We start from the raw sequence: 16,817 nt of genomic DNA on the forward strand, positions 1-16,817 counted from the left end.
GAGAGGGAGAGAGAGAGAGAGAGAGATAAAAATAAATAAAAACAAATACGAGTACGAGCATAATAGTCGTTGCAGGAATCTTCAATTTAAATTCTAAATGTAATCCTTTTTTCAGGCTTAACCCTGAGTCATGCGAATGTCTCCCTCCAAACGAACAACAAGGCAACGCCGACGACGCCAAACACGAGTATTGTCCAACAGCAGCACCACCAAACCGGTAGCAACGGCGGACACGTGTCGACGTCGAGCGGACATCAGCAACAGCAGCAGCATCATCACCATCATCACGAAGCTCTGGCCTCGGGTTGTCATCTCGTGGCTTCGGGCCACCAGCCGCTCGCCGGCCTCACGCCCATCGTCGCCCCAATGACGGTCGTCTCTCAAGGCAGTAACCAGGTGATCCTCGCGCCGAGCTCCCTTACCGGCAAGATGATCGGCACGCCCCTGCTGAAATCCGTCGGCCAGGGCCACTTGCCGCTGACGGTCAACGCTCAGTACCTCAACAGTCTGGTGAAGCCCGTGGTCGTCGTCAGCAGCAATCACCAGCAGCAGTCGCAGCAGCAGCAGACTGGCCCTGGGAACGCGTCCACGGGTTCTCAATCGGCGGTCTGACAGGCGGGCGCTCAGCCGCTCGGGTCCGTCTGAGACAAGGGCAGCCGAGCCACCAAGATTAGCCGAACGCTCGTAGTGGCGAATGCGACTGGCGCGGGCCAACTCCTCGGGCATGGCACTAGCAGGAGCGTGATCGCGAGAGCCGTGTAGACATTGCCCGTCGTCAGGACGCGCGCCCCACGGCGGCGATTCCCTTACCAGGTGTGAATAAAACAGTGGCCCAAGCCCTTGAGCGTCGAAACAGTTGTATTCCGAGTTTCTATTTATCGAGGAATAATGGGTTACATTAGCTTGTTGTGCCTGTCAAATGTCCTGGCGCAACCTTACGCGCTTCGCCACTTTATCCTTCGTGAATGCATCGTAATAAACCTGAACCAGCTCCAGCGGCATCGAGTGACCGTGCTTTGGCACTTGGAGGAGCGATCTCCTCGTCGCAGTTGATATATCCATCACAGCTGACTTTGACAATGTCAATACGAAATCCCACATAGGCATCTCCTTCCCTCCTCTTTGCACTCGAAAGAGGAAATATTTTATATGTCTGCAGCACGAATACGCCTGCATGAAGAACGCGTTCGCCATTCGTGGTAACAGTTGCAACACTCGTAACTGTGTCGCGATTTTGGCTCGATACTACTTTCCCATGGCCCTTAATGGGGAACCTTGAGGGGACGCTTGGAGCAGATTTATACCCTTAACGGGTATGGTATAGTCTCCATTGTCACGCATCCTATAATATAAATTTGATGTAAAAGTTACATCGCGTGGCTGAAAGACTTGCGGCAATTAACGCTAATATTATGATGATTGGTCGCCGCCTTGTTGTCCTCGGCGTTACAAAGCCTTGCTTTTTTCTTTTTTTTTTTGTAGCGGTGACTGCCACAAAACTGCCGCCTGCATCATTGCCTGACGTAATATCATTTGTTGCTGCATTAAGCGTAATGATGCGTAGTGGTGCTGGAACATTGTAATTGGTAGTTGCCCACTCATCCGCTAATCGGCCGACTTTAAATCATGATACGTCCGTTCATACGACTTAACAAACAAATACAAAAATAAAAACAAAAGGAAAAAGACAAAAAAAAAAAAAACAAAAAAAAAAGAAGAGGTAGAATCCTTATTATGGCATAAGTCCTGCGTTATTTGGTTCGATCGAGTATAATGATGATTGGAATTTTCGATGATCCCTCTGCTTGGCTTTAAAAAGATGGCGCGTCATGGTTGTATTTGCTCGGTGTCCTATTCCGCGGGATTCGTTTTGGATCATTTGGTCCGACAGGATCGTGGCCTATCAAGGAAGTTCCAATTTTCTTCAAGCAATTTCAGTAGCCTCGCGCTACGATCCAGGTCAGCCTGATGCAAGCACTTGCGTCTTAAACGAAACTCGACACAATATTAACGGGATGGTAATTTCGTTTGGAAAAGGATTTTTCCTCACGAGTACACGTCCCTTTACAATCGATGGAAAATCATTAAACGCTCAAAGTTAATCACTTGACTCGTTAAGTCATTATTATTTGCTCCATTTTCATTGATACCGTTAAAGAATATCCTCTTGTAGCAAATCAGGCATACGTCGTAGTTTTACAAGGACTTAATTTTCTTAATAGTCTATTGTTGGCGGATATTTATTTTACGTAAGAGGATCGTGTTTTTAACGGCTGATATATCAATTTCACTGCAATGCGTATAAGGTGTCGATTTAAGTTCGTAAGCTAGAGTTTTATTTTAATCATTGATCAATGGTAGTGTAATTTTTCGATCAACTACATAATAGACAATTTCAATAAAGCTGTGGTAAATCATTCGTATAAAGATTTTTATCCTTGTATACAGACATCATGGCATTGTGAGAAAATGATGTAGCTGCGCTTTCTTGTTTGGCAGGATAAATTTTGCCACAAGAGGATATCTCTCCGAGTGCTGCTACTACTACCGCTGCTGCTGCTGCTGTTGCTGTTGCTGCTGCTGCTGCTGCTGATGATGATGATGATGATGATGATGATGATGCTGGCTTGCGTTTACGTTTACGGTTACGAATGAAATGAAAAATAAATACATATCTTGTTTATTATCGAAAGGACTGCTTTGATCGATATATACATAATATACTTGTTGAAAGGAAGCGAATTAAAGTGAAATAAAGCGAAATTAAGCGAAATAAAGCGAAGTAAAACAGAGGGGGGGGGGAGTGAGAAATCGCAGGAAAGACATGGATGATGAAGCGGGGAGAAAATAATTTTTTGCATGTGTTCGTTGTGTATAGTAGACAACATTCGATATTTGACCAGCGCTCAAGGATCAAAACAATCGATCGGATAATTTCAATTGTCCATGGTTTATTATATTTCAATATAAACATAAAATATTAATTACCAAAACGATTTATTCAAATCTTGAATTGTGCACTGCTAAACATAAGACGTTAGAGAAGAACTTTTCGTCGGGTATCTCCTGGCTAGAAAGTTTATTTTTAATTTTCTTTATTGCAAAGTTCAGGAACAATAATGTTCTGCTGATTTAAAACTACACTACTTTTAACATGTAAACTTGAATAATATACATTTACCTTCATCTTTTTCATTAAACAAAATTGCTTAAAAAGTAATCTTATATCGCTAAATCTAACTACGGTACATATTTATCGACATTTTAGTCCAAGTAATTATTCCAAATAATAGACGCGATATTTAAATAATGCACCGATCCTATCCGAAAGTTGCGCGAATATTAAAATATAATCATTGAATATTGCGTTGTGCTTGAGTTGAATACTACGATACCTCGGTCTATTCCATTGCTAATAAATGTGTGGCTGTAGTATGTGTCGACTCAATCGCTTAACCACGAGTTTTTCATTGGGCTCGAGCTTTTCCACTAATTCACTGATTCCGACAATTTATCGAGAATTATCGAATCGAGTTAATAATACCATCACTTCGAGATTGACCATTTTTTCCCAACTTTTCCTATCCTAAGTTAAACAAACAAACAAACAAAACAAAAAAACAAAAAAAAACTTGAAGCTGAGCAGGATATTATTAGAAAGCACCCACAGCTGGTGGCTCGTGTTCTAACGATATTTCTGCTCGTACCCGAGAATGTTAATCTTAACATAAGTCCGATATCAAAATAAGTGATTAGTTATCGTCGTTATAGCTATTTTTATTTTTATTTTTTTTATTTTTTTTTTTTTTTTTTTTTTCCGACACTTACTATCCATGTTGGAAGGCAGTATTTTGTACGCTGGAATGTGTGTGTTAGAAGGAGCGAAATAAAAATGAGCGATGGAGACGAGGAATCCTAACTTCCGTACTAGTATACTCAATCACAGAGATATTCTTCAAAATATTCTTAATTTTTGAACCGAATAGTTGAAATAAATTTATCGATTATTGCAAATTATCTTACTCGGTGTAATGATTTCATTTTAATTATCCATTAATACTGTTCTTTATATTTTAAAGAAAATTGCTTATGCGTTATTATTAATATTTCTATTTCTTTTAATAACACTTTCTAACCAGGACACATTTTTTATCATTATATCCCCAAAGTTTTATTGCTATTAATATCAGCATTATTATTATTCCGTGAAACTAGAAGATCTTATAATTTAGGAATAAATGAGGAAAAAAAGAAAAAAATTTGGCTCAGCCGTCCTGACTCGAGTTGTAAATCAATGCTTTTATACTTTTTTCAGATAAAAAAAAAATAAAAACTCGATGTCTCGACAATCGATCATTAAATATAATCAAAAAGTAGAAAATACGAGAGAAATAGACGGGACGGTAACGGGTGAATATATCCCGTTATATTTTTCTTTTACATATGCATATATATATATATATATATATATATATATATATATATACAGACACACAACACTTAAAATATACATCGGCACACACAGACACACACACGTATATACAGCCTGATAGGAGGGGGGGGGGCACACGGACTCTGGTAGAAACATCTACTTTTGTTAATGTGAATGCGTCGCCAACGGTTTGTGACGTATGCTGTCACTTTTCGCAAGTTAGTATTATGAAATTGTATGCACGTTCATACACGCCAGGCGCATGCAGTCAGTCAATTTCTTTTTAACATCGAAAGTTCTACTTATGATTCAGCCACTATTATATTATACAATATATATATATATATATATATATATAATGTTTTTTCTGTGCAAAATAAAAAATTACATATATGCACTATGTAAATCGAAGTTTGACACCTACGAGAAGTAATTAACCAGATGAAAATACAATTTTATAAATAAATATCAATCGAGAATAAACGGGAAAACGATACGAAGCTTTTCTTCGCAAGTAGAAGAGAATTTGTGTCCCTTTTACACTAATCTAATCCTTCAACTTTGTCTCAATCGATGTGTCGATTTGATGTTTGGCTCGAGTCGTAGCGAGTAGTCTACTTATCGAAAAGAAACTTAGGAAGACGAAGCATAATAATAAAAGCCGAGGAGGAGAATTTTGGGGACTGATAGATCATAGAGTGGATGATTGAAGTTGTAAAATGTGAACGATTGTACAAGACGCTGTATGCGAGTGAAAATGCGAAAAAGGAGGACAGAGTGATCGGGTGATAAGTTTGATGGGTTTTGGGGGGGGGGGCTGAGTCGAGGCTGGCGAAGCAAATGTAATACAAATTGAACGACTGAGTGAGAGCGAAATCCAGCGAGAAGAGATTGTCAAATGCGAAAAAAATTAAGCAAAAAAACAGATAGAGAGATACAAACATTGTTGTAAATAAAGCGAGATAGATGTTATGAAAAAGCGATGGCGTAATAAGTAAAAAAAAAATTAATCAATAATTGCAACACGATGAAGGAAATGTGTACACGAACAATGTGATATAAGTAATTAATATAATTAATTAGCATCATAGCGCGTAAGGGAGATTTACGAGAGCTATTTCCAGTGTAGGCGACCGCTGCTGATTATTAATAAAAAAAAAAAAAAAAGGCACATACCTTGAAGAATTGCGATTACCTAATTGTAAATAGTATACAAAACAAAATGCAATCATGGGGATATAAATATATACACATGTGTTATGCAAATATATATATATATATATATATATATATATATATATATTGAAACGCATACGTGCACAAACACTCACACACGCGCTCGCGCGTATATATATATATATATATATGTATGTATGTATGTATGTATATTGTGCGCGCGTATGTGTGTGCGTGCGTGCGTGCGTGCGTGCGACAATGTGTGTATATGTATATATGCGTACATGTATGTATGTACAAACGTGTATCTATCTATCTATAGGCACGTGCATGCATGCGTACAGACACACAGGCGCGCGCGTACATACATACGCTCACATAAGTAAATACATAAGTAGACACATGCATACTCACATGTACACATACATTATAATAAATATGCGAAAAAGTCGAAGGACTGCGAGGAGTAATGGAGAAAAAGATAAAACGAAATCGCGCCCAGATTTTTACCACGCTAGCGTTGTATATCCCGCGTGACAAACGTTTGTATAACGCACTTATGGAGCGAATGTTGTAAGGAGAATAAATGTTATTGAGCGTCAATAAATTTTGTATTTTTTTCCCTTGATTATTAGTTGCAAGAAAAAAAAAATAGAAAAAGAAAAAAACATGCTTTGTATGCATAATTTTAATTTACGTTCCACTCACATTATTTATAGACTTTTTTTTTTTTTTATTCAATCGGTTTAATTATAGTGAAAAATCTTATTTTCATTCTATTACTTTTTCCAATTTATTAATAAAATTCTAATTAGTTATAAATTATTTCAAATTGATTATTGTTTGTGACACGATATTATTAAATTTAAAGCTCCCTTAGCAATATATGAGATATTCATGTACTACGTATGTTTCCATTGTTCTTAAATATTTCAGATAATTTGACTAATGTAAATAAATTTTATCTATATAGGAAGTTTGCAATATGAGGCTATTTATTTTAATTTATAATAGTATCCCCTTTTTTTTTTAAATTCATTATTGACAATGAATTTTGTAAGTTAATATTGAGTTCTTCAAGGAATATAAGGATTATGGAATAACGTCGGTTTTACTTCAAATAGCAGCGAAATTATTGAAAATTTGACAAATACAACGATAAATAATGGTAAGGATTGAATAAAACATAATTCTTTTTAATAATTCGAAGCTCCATTTATTAAAAATATGCACTAGTTCAGAATCATGTATATCCACGGACTTTCAATAGTAGATTAGAGTTAGGACACGGATAGTATTTTTTTTTTTTTTAATGTCATCTAACAATTTCGTGAAAGCATTATTTGTTCACACGACTTTTAAAATATTTTCGGATGGTATATATTTTATTTTTTTTTTTTTTGGCATTTGTAAATTAGATACTCTTTAGAAATTTTTTTTTTTCTTTTTTTTTTTTTTTTGTATAGCTAAATACGCATTCGATAAATGTAATAAGTGTAATCGATCGAAATAAGTAAGCTTTGGAGATTTTAAATGATACGTATTTTGCTAAAAGTTTGCTGAAACTCTTCAAGTATTGAGTAATTATTTGAAATAGATGAAAATGTTTTAATTTATGTAGCCATTTTGAGAATGAGCAGAGTATGTGTCGTGCGTTATAACAGAGTCGAAGAATAATGAGAAATTTGAAATAAAAGCCGATCACTTAAATGATTACCAAATACTTGAATTTTCGCATGAGTAATATACGTACATTATTTATGCAAAGTACAGTTTTTATTCGAGTGGTGCATCTTTCATACATCTCTTAAACTTTCGAACTTTCTTGTTTATCTATATCGTTATCAAATTGTTCATCGTTGAGAATATTATAATATTTATAGCAAGGATATATACAAACGTACCTTGCCTTAAAACAATAATTTTTTTTTTTTTTTTTTTTTTTAATAGTTACACTTTTTATATGCGTTTCATTGGAGAACGGCATAATAAATTGGCTAAGTAAATTTTGAAATTTCAGAACACGCATTGGTCTTTGGAAATTGGTTTTTGAAAATCTTTGTTATACGGCTATCGTGAATTATTCATGAACATTTAACCATACGTTATTTTGGATACGTAACAGATTTTCCAACACACATTATAAATTCGAGAACGCACATAAATAATTATGCATTGGCACAAACTACTGGCATAATTCCGTATTTTTTAAACAATATTTTTAAAATGAAATCTGTTCTAAATAATTCATATTTGAACGTACATTTATGAAATTGTTCCATATGTATATATGCAAATAAAAGAAAAGAGAAGATAGATCATAATATTTATATCACGAAGAATAAAAAAAAAAAAGAGAGAGATTACTTGAAATGTAAACATGTGTAACTATTGCGATGATGAAGCGTTCGTTAAAATTTGCAAAATTGCAAATATCAGCATTATATATAGTATATTCTCAAAGTCAAATATTTAATTTCAATTTTTAATCATAAATACTAAATCGGTAATAGGTTTTCATACATATTGTAATACGTATAACAACATAATGTTTCGTACCTTGCTTTTTCCCCATGCACATTAGAACGAATCTGGTCATATTTATTTACAAGAGTATAAAATAGATTGCCAAGTGAAAATAAGTAATATAATAATAGTGCATAACTTTCACGCTGCGGGAACACAAGCAGTATAAATGCCCGTGTAATCTCTACTTTGATACAGAAATAATACATATTGTTTCTCTCTCTCTCTCTCTCTCTCTCTCTCTCTGTGTGCTTGTGTGCGTGTGTGTGTGTGTGTGTACTTACGTATGCATATAGGATGAGCGTGTGTGTGTACTTACGTATGCATATAGGATGAGCGTGTGTGTGTACTTACGTATGCATATAGGATGAGCGTGTGTGTGTACTTACGTATGCATATAGGATGAGCGTGTGTGTGTACTTACGTATGCATATAGGATGAGCGTGTGTGTGTACTTACGTATGCATATAGGATGAGCGTGTGTGTGTACTTACGTATGCATATAGGATGAGCGTGTGTGTGTACTTACGTATGCATATAGGATGAGCGTGTGTGTGTACTTACGTATGCATATAGGATGAGCGTGTGTGTGTACTTACGTATGCATATAGGATGAGCGTGTGTGTGTACTTACGTATGCATATAGGATGAGCGTGTGTGTGTACTTACGTATGCATATAGGATGAGCGTGTGTGTGTACTTACGTATGCATATAGGATGAGCGTGTGTGTGTACTTACGTATGCATATAGGATGAGCGTGTGTGTGTACTTACGTATGCATATAGGATGAGCGTGTGTGTGTACTTACGTATGCATATAGGATGAGCGTGTGTGTGTACTTACGTATGCATATAGGATGAGCGTGTGTGTGTATGGTTGTTTGTGTATTCCATGTTTCGTGCATGCATATTTTCATATTTTCACTTATAAATTTATGTAAGACGCAAGTTCATTTACATTACAATGAAATCCATTGGATCGACATTTCTTTAATTTTTACAATTATAAATCGCATGTATGTAATAGATACACTTTCTCCGTCACTTATAGTCGATAAATTTTGTTCGCTTTTGAAAATAATTGTAAAAATAGTAGATTAATCAACTATGTATATTTACTTTGTTTCAATTCAATTTAACAATTCAATTTAACTTCATTGCTCCAGGTCTGTAAAATTTATAAAATTCATTTCACTGATTTAGTTTAACGATTTTAAATAAAGTAAATTGCAAAAATTTATTATATTTTTACGTCAAGTGCTGAAATTTTTAAAATGATTTTGCAAAATTATTTTCATAAAGTTCGTTACAAAGACGAAAGTCACGCTTCACGCTATTATTCCTTTCTTCGTCCTCAAGTATTCAAGTGTATCCATTTTATTTTCAATATATTCGAAATTTGTTAATTATCTTTAATATTGTATTCCTATTATTAGATGTATTTTTTATTTCTTATTTTTTATTTTTATGATTTCGTACGATTTATAGTTCGAATAATTGCAATGAAATTATTAAATGCTTGAGGAAATCATCGCGGTGGAAATATAAAACTTAATATCCCTAACAATTATTACAAATGCAAAAAAGATGATACAATTACGTTATAAATATTTATTAAGAATGATTATATAATTGAAATTTACGATAGAACATAAACAATAAAAATAAGAAGTACAGTAGATAATACATATAAACAAATACAGATAATGAATGCATACAATCAGTAGTCTTAGAATAATATTAATATTTTTCTTTCATTTTTTAATTTTTTACAGAAAACAATTATATGAATCCTAATTGTATTTATTCTAAAGTATAAATATGATTCGACATTGATGAATGTGTGGTTTTATTTATTTTTTTTTTTTCTTCTTTTTTTTTTTTTTTTTTTTTTCTTTTTCATAGGATTATTACAATTTAATTGATTTGTAGTTGACTCGAATGCCTTATTAAAGTAAGTTAAACAGTATATTGTAAATTATAAATTGTAAATTGTAAATACGATTTATCTTAAACATAAACCATTAGCTGTTATTATGGATTGTGTAAATTAGCAATTATTATGCCTATAAAATTCTTTATTTATTATTATTAATACCATACTCCGTCCTGTACCAAAGTAATAAAAAAAAAAAAAAAAAAAAAAATGACAAGAATTTTAAGTATTAGTAGATAATAAACATGAATAATTAATTAATTGTAATTATACATTCATATTTACATCTTCCAACATTCTATGATTTTCACAATTCAATCACAGTTTCGACGAAATTACGCTTTTGGAATGGCAAAAAAAAATACAAAAACTTGGTCTTCGATCATAATGAGATTTAATAATGTCGATGCTCTTATTTTATTATTATTTTAATTTCTATGGCATCATCCGGTCAATACGATGAATAATAATATTCAATTATTTACTATAAAGGCAATATGTAGGTAAATATATTTCTACTCGGACAATACACAGATAGAGCTGAAGGATCGTAATCGAATGTATTTGTTTTTTTTTTTTTTTCATCATAATTTAACGTTTTTTATTTAGATAATATCATTAATGCCGAAGTTGTATGGGAAATGAATTATTAATTATAAAAGCAGATATTTAATTGTATGAAATTAAATTAACACGAGTCATGTCGATCTTTACAGAGAAAAATTAATTATCGTATTCGAATTAATTTCCCATCGAGTAACTTTCTGACTCATTTAATACGAATGCCATCATTTAATTATATTAGGAAATTTTGTTTGTTTGTTTTTTGTTTTTTTTTTTTTTTTGTTTTGACCTTTATAATTTATTTTTAGCGAACAATTTTACAGAAGAACGAATTATTATTAAAGCGAAGAATTATATTAATAATGTTATTACCAAATCCGATGTTGATGATATGGCAATTGAAAAAACAATGAAATGGAACATTTCGACGTATTTGATATAATACAAATCCATTGTCAAGAATAGATTAATTTCAAGTGATGTTTGAAGGGATAAAGTGAAAATTCTTATGTTAATTTCGCAATGGTGATTTAAATTTTTCTTTAATAACAGTCAATTTACAAATCTGCTCATTCACTGTTTACAATTATCTGACATTTACAGAGAAAGAGAGGCGAAAGGGAGGTTCAGCCACTGACAAAGATGTACATTTTGTAGTAGTAGGTTATTGGGTGCAGTTCTTTCATTTTCTTTCTTTCTTTTTTGTATTTTCGTTTAATTAGAAAGAAGGAGTTGGACGGGTGCGCGTATAATTAAATCTAATATTCTTGTCCATTCAAGGCATTGAGAATCAAAATGAGTATTAGTAAACATCGAATGGCTGTATAATGAATTTGTTAATTTTTCAAATTAATTTCGTATTGCATACAATATAATACTCGATTTTGATCATCAAAATTATATTCCTTCCCTTCAATTTTATCTCATATGTCCTTCCATCGTTATTTTAGGTGAAAGAAGAGACACAATGAACTAAGCGGACTTGTACGTGACTTTTTATTAAAAAGTCTCCAACTTTTGCATTAAGGTAATAAACAATACAACTGGACTTTGATTTTATTATTTGGTGTAGTAACTTTGTAAAATGCGCAATTAATCGAAAGAGTAAGATAAGTAGTATAGAAACGAAGATAGATAGAGATAGAGATAGAGATAGAGATAGATAGATAGAGATAGAGAGAGAGAGAGAGAGAGAGAGAGAGTGTGTGTGAAAGAGAGAGAGAGAGAGAGAGAGAGAGTGAGAGAGTGAGAAGACGCGAGAGATAGTGCGTGATAGGAGAAGAGTGGGAATGGTGAAATTGAAAAGGAGACATAATAAAAAGAAGAAATGAGATTTAGTCCGTATAAGTCGTTTAAATAGTCAGCCGCAGTCTCTCTCCCCCAATTCGACGCCTCGTCAGTAGTAGGTTTTGTCGTCGCTGCCGTCATTTGCCGTGCTATCGTTGTAATTACTTGGCACCCGGAATCTTTCCAAGCACCTACAAACATTGACGTATTTAAGAATTTGTTCTCTACTTTTCAAGAAAAGAGATGGTCAGAGAATGAGTGAGTGAGTGAGTGAGTGAGTGAGCGAATGAGTGAGTGAATGAGTGAGAGAGATAGAGAGTGAGAGAGAGAGAGAGAGAGAGAGAGAGAGTGAGAGAGAGTGAGAGAGAGTGAGAGAGAGAGAGAGAGAGCGTGCACGAGGTTGAGTTTAAAATTTTTCTGTCCTATAGTAATATAATGAGTGTAAATTATTAAGATATTGGGTAAGAGCACAAGTTTCACGCTGAGAGCTTATTTTGAAGTCTTTAATGGGTTATCCGAAGTTAAACTTTTCCGTCATATTGAAAAATGTTTCGTATTTTCCTGTCTTAATGTTGCGAGAGTTACGTATTCAAGGACGACATTCGATTCATTGAGCAATTATTTTATTTTTCAATGGAAAAATTAAAGGCCTAATAAAATACAATTGGAATTTAATATAAAATAAAAACTTATGCCTTAAAAGCATCGTACAATTAACAAAATATAAATATTACAATTCAGAGCAATGTGTGATAAATTCGTTTTAATAAACAAAAAATTAATTTGTAAATAAGATTTTCATAAAGAATAATATGAATTTTGTAGAGAAATCGACTGACACGGAATTTTTTTAGAAAATCCAGTTTGCGGAGAAAATAGATAGGAGGCTTAATGAGAAGAGTAATATTTAAGGAAACGTGGTTTCAATTTATGCACATCTCTCTCTCTCTCTCTCTCTCTCTCTCTCTCTCTGTCTTTTTAATGAAATTAAAAAAAGATGTATTTCAATAATGGACTTACGATTTTCAAATCTTAATCTAACGTGTAGATAAGAAAATATTTATCAATGACAAGTGATACAGTAATAGTATTTAGATGATTACGTTAATTATTAAAATACAAATACAAATATAAATGCAATTATTGCTATTATTTATACTAATTCCTATTATTTTATATTTTATTAAAAATAATATTATAATCTATAATATTAGTTATGGTTACTTTTTTCACAGTTTAAAGATCGCGTGTTTTCTTAAAAAATATCCTTTTATGGTAATTTGGTAACAATATTAGTGCAAAACAAATATAAATAAAAACAAAAAAAAAAAAAAAAAAAAAAAAGTCTACAGTCATGTACGTGCGTATTAGTAAAAGTATCGACATGATTAAAAATAATAAATTGCCATACGCAGTTGGAAATAAATATTTACTTAATTTAATATTGACATACTAATAATAAACATCAAATTGCACATCTATGCTAATCAAAGTAATTTAAATCTACTTAATTGACAACGAAGGTCTACATTATCAAGCACTACATTTTAATAGAATAAAATTATCTGCTAAATGTAATGTTTTTTTTTTTTTTTTTTTTTTTTTTTTTTTTTGTACATTATATGATAATATAGGATCTTCCATAAAATTTACCGTATACTCAAATCATATAGTCGTATGAATTTTCAAATATTCTCGATTATTCATTTGATGTATGCCAAATTAACTCTGAATAATGTAGAATTGATGACTTCACGGGTAAATAAAGGCATGAATATATAAAGCCATTGCATTTAGTAATTAATTTGAGAAAATTGGACCGACCCTATAATACGAAAATCCCTACAAAATCAAAAGACCTATATAACATTGTAAATACATAATTTTTATTCTAACGACGAAACTCATCCTACGGGAGGAATGTGCAACAGAATGGTATTCGTGATGTAATTTATAGTCCATCGGTCCACGTATCAATATACGGCTTTTAACGAAGAAGAGAACTCTATTTCCGTAACAGCGTTAATCCATCCAAGTACCAGCAGTGGGCTGCGAACGTAAGATGCGGTACAGAGGATTCCATAAGCACAATTGTCTCTAGGTAATAAAGCTACGACGTAATTAGGGCGTTGATCAGGTCGACGTGTTCGCCGATCGTCCAACTTCCCGTCCTCCGTCCTCTGCTCGACCAAGTTCAAAACGCATTATTTCCAACTGGACGCAACTATAAAAATACACGTGCTCGCACATACGGTACGTGCATGTATGCGTGCTTGCGCACGCCGTTGGGTTGTTTGTCGCCTGTCGTGTATCGTGTATCGTGTGCGTGTGCGTGTGCGTGTGCGTGTGAGTGCGTGCGTGCGTATGTGTCGTGTACAGGGGGCACGCGATGAAGGTTGTGGACGGTCCTCGGGCTATCCGATAAATTTTCCATTGGGCGAGTAAAGCCGGGCGTCGGCGTGTCTACTTTTTAACCGGCTCGGGCGTCTTTTTCTTCAGTCTTACTTTCGAGAGGTCGACTCCGGTGAGCGCCTGAACGGCCGGGGGCACCTGGCCGACGAGGCGCGTTATCTCGCCGCTCGTCCCATCGCTGCCTCCCAGCAGCACAATGTCCTCGGTCCTAGCGAGGGGCGCCGCCACTTCCGCCGCGATCTGAAACAGAGAGGATCGCACGTGAGGTCGGGACATTGGATCAAGGGTTACCACTTCCGAACGCTTGACGGGACGTAAACGAATGAGAAGGCGGTGTGTGGGAAGGGGCCGGGACGGGAGTGTGTCTGTATGCGTGTCTCTCTCTGTGTGTGTGTGTGTGTGTGTGTGTGTGTGTGTGTGTATGTGGGGGGGGGGGGGGTGTGATTAGAGCCAGCAGGTTGCGAATGGAATGTAATCGAGTGGAGTTGACTGGAGTGGAGAGTCTGAAAGAATTTGAAATCGGCAGATATAAAGAGAGTTTGGAGGAGGGGAGATGATTTATGAATATTTAGGCGGAGGAGAGTGCGAAGTGCGGGTGAAGGGATAAGTGGGCTGTGGAGCGCTCCGCGACGATGACCATCGACGAGGACAAATGTTTGATAGGCGATTAAGGAATATGGCATCTCACCTTCGGCATCGCGTTGAGCACGAGATTAAGCACCGCGGCGTCTCCATATTTGTTATAAACATTGGCCTTCATGTGCATGCGCTCGGCCTCGGCGATACCGATCGCTTGAAGCGCCTGAGCCTCCGCCTCGCCAATGAGTCTAATCCGCTCGGCCTCGGCCTTGGCGGACTCGACCGTCTGAACGCTGAAAGCAAGACATCCTCTCGTCAGTATTCCATCGCTCCTTTCTTACTCCTTTTGCCTCCCTTCCACCCTATTATTCCCGTTTAGTCGCGCTCACCGCTTGCCCTCGGAGACCTTGCCGATCTTGTAGCTCTCGGCCTCGGCCGGTAGCCTCACGGTGCTCTGTAACTCGTGCTCCTTCCTGCGCACCTCCTGCTCCTCCACCTCGATCTGCTTGCGTCTCTCGACTACGTCGATCTGAATCTCCTCGTTACGTATTCGCTGGCGGATCTTTGCCGCCTGGAGCTCGTACGCCAGCTGCGCTTCCGCTTTCTAATGGCAATTGTAGATTTAGAGCCGAGGGTCGTTTACCTCTGTCACGCCATCTCCGTCCTCGTTTATCCCTTGTTTTAACGTTTCCGCGAACAATTTGGCGTATGTGGTTTTGAGTTTGCGGGGAGAGGTGAGGAGAGGAGGTGGAGGAGAGAGGAGGATTTCGTCCGACGTCTTTTTTCGACCGTGCATTGTTCGAATTTTCATAGCAATTCGCTACTTTTGGCGCCCTTTTCGATGACAATTTTATCGGCAAAATGGCCAAATAAACATTCACGAATACTTAACGCGGATTTTTGAAGCTTATGACACCGTTGGCGCATTACCGCGCGATTTGTTTCAAACGTTCAATGCTCAAGGTGAAAAGTAATTTTTACGGTAGACGAGTTGCATTATACTCTAAACGGCTAGTAGTCGTTTATATCTGTCAAGAGATCGGTACTCTTGACGACGTATCTTAATAAGGTTCCATTGACAAACCTTGAATCGTTAATCGTATGAGATGAATATTACAGACCATAGAATATTATCGTATGAAATCGTTAACGTATGTTAACGTTTTTCTCAAAAACTCGACGGAGAGAAAGCTCAGTAGGTAACCAAATTCCATTTTCTTCTCGCGATTTAATTTTAACGATCGCTTATTGTATCACTCGATCATCTTAAAGTAATTGCTTAAACGACTTATAGCGCAGTTTGGCTTTTCTCCCAGAATTAATAGTGCATTAGACGACGTTAATAATTTAACGTTGTAAGCACGTGAGACGATTGAAAGCGTAAATTTATACTTCTAATTTTGACAATAGTACTCGACCACTTATTTATTACCGAATACTTTCGGTATTCCAATTAATATCGCACGCCCATCGATTATTACGTTTTAAACAATCAATCGCACTGATTTCATCTGCGTATATAAAAATGTCTTATTAAAAATTAAGTCTTGAGTGAAAGTGAAATCAAAGTGCATTTCAAACGTAATTGGATAACGATAAGTAACTTACTGCCGTGTTGACTTCTTGATCGAAGTTTGCCTTTTGAAGTTGATACAATCGGGCGTTATCTTCAATTTTCGTGTCGGTATTGTATTTGATGTCCATCGCTGCCTTCTCGCATTCCGCTTCCTAACGATCGAGAAAGAAACAATGAATTATCATTCCGAATTTCACCAAGTAACGGACTTTCTTGACAATAATTATGGCTGAAACTGAAACTGAAAATACATTATGGTATTTCCAATTTACCAATACATAAATTACAATTTGCCAAATGACAAAAAGCCGAATGACAAAAAAAATTCT

General features: G+C 35.4%; 2 protein-coding genes across 2 annotated transcripts in view; one reads left to right on the forward strand and one right to left on the reverse strand.

Moving 5' to 3' along the window:
• LOC105365362 (histone-lysine N-methyltransferase trithorax) overlaps nt 1-1,403 on the forward strand; it is a 35,187-nt gene extending 33,784 nt beyond the window's left edge. Inside the window, exon 9 of the mRNA XM_011503503.1 lies at nt 116-1,403. Within this exon, the coding sequence (XP_011501805.1) occupies nt 116-612 (497 nt within the window). The 3' untranslated portion in view covers nt 613-1,403. The remainder of the gene's footprint in view (nt 1-115) is intronic.
• Nucleotides 1,404-11,879: 10,476 nt separating this feature from the next.
• The window catches only part of Flo2 (flotillin-2), a 185,060-nt gene continuing 180,122 nt past the window's right edge, over nt 11,880-16,817 (reverse strand). Inside the window, exons 4-8 of the mRNA XM_011503511.1 lie at nt 16,521-16,640; nt 15,302-15,516; nt 15,022-15,205; nt 14,427-14,573; nt 11,880-12,112 (exon numbers count right to left, since the gene is read on the reverse strand). Of these exons, the coding sequence (XP_011501813.1) occupies nt 12,083-12,112; nt 14,427-14,573; nt 15,022-15,205; nt 15,302-15,516; nt 16,521-16,640 (696 nt within the window). The 3' untranslated portion in view covers nt 11,880-12,082. The remainder of the gene's footprint in view (nt 12,113-14,426; nt 14,574-15,021; nt 15,206-15,301; nt 15,517-16,520; nt 16,641-16,817) is intronic.

This window comes from Ceratosolen solmsi, unplaced genomic scaffold, assembly GCF_000503995.2.
Source record: "Ceratosolen solmsi marchali unplaced genomic scaffold, CerSol_1.0 scaffold33, whole genome shotgun sequence".
NCBI lineage: Eukaryota > Metazoa > Arthropoda > Insecta > Hymenoptera > Agaonidae > Ceratosolen > Ceratosolen solmsi.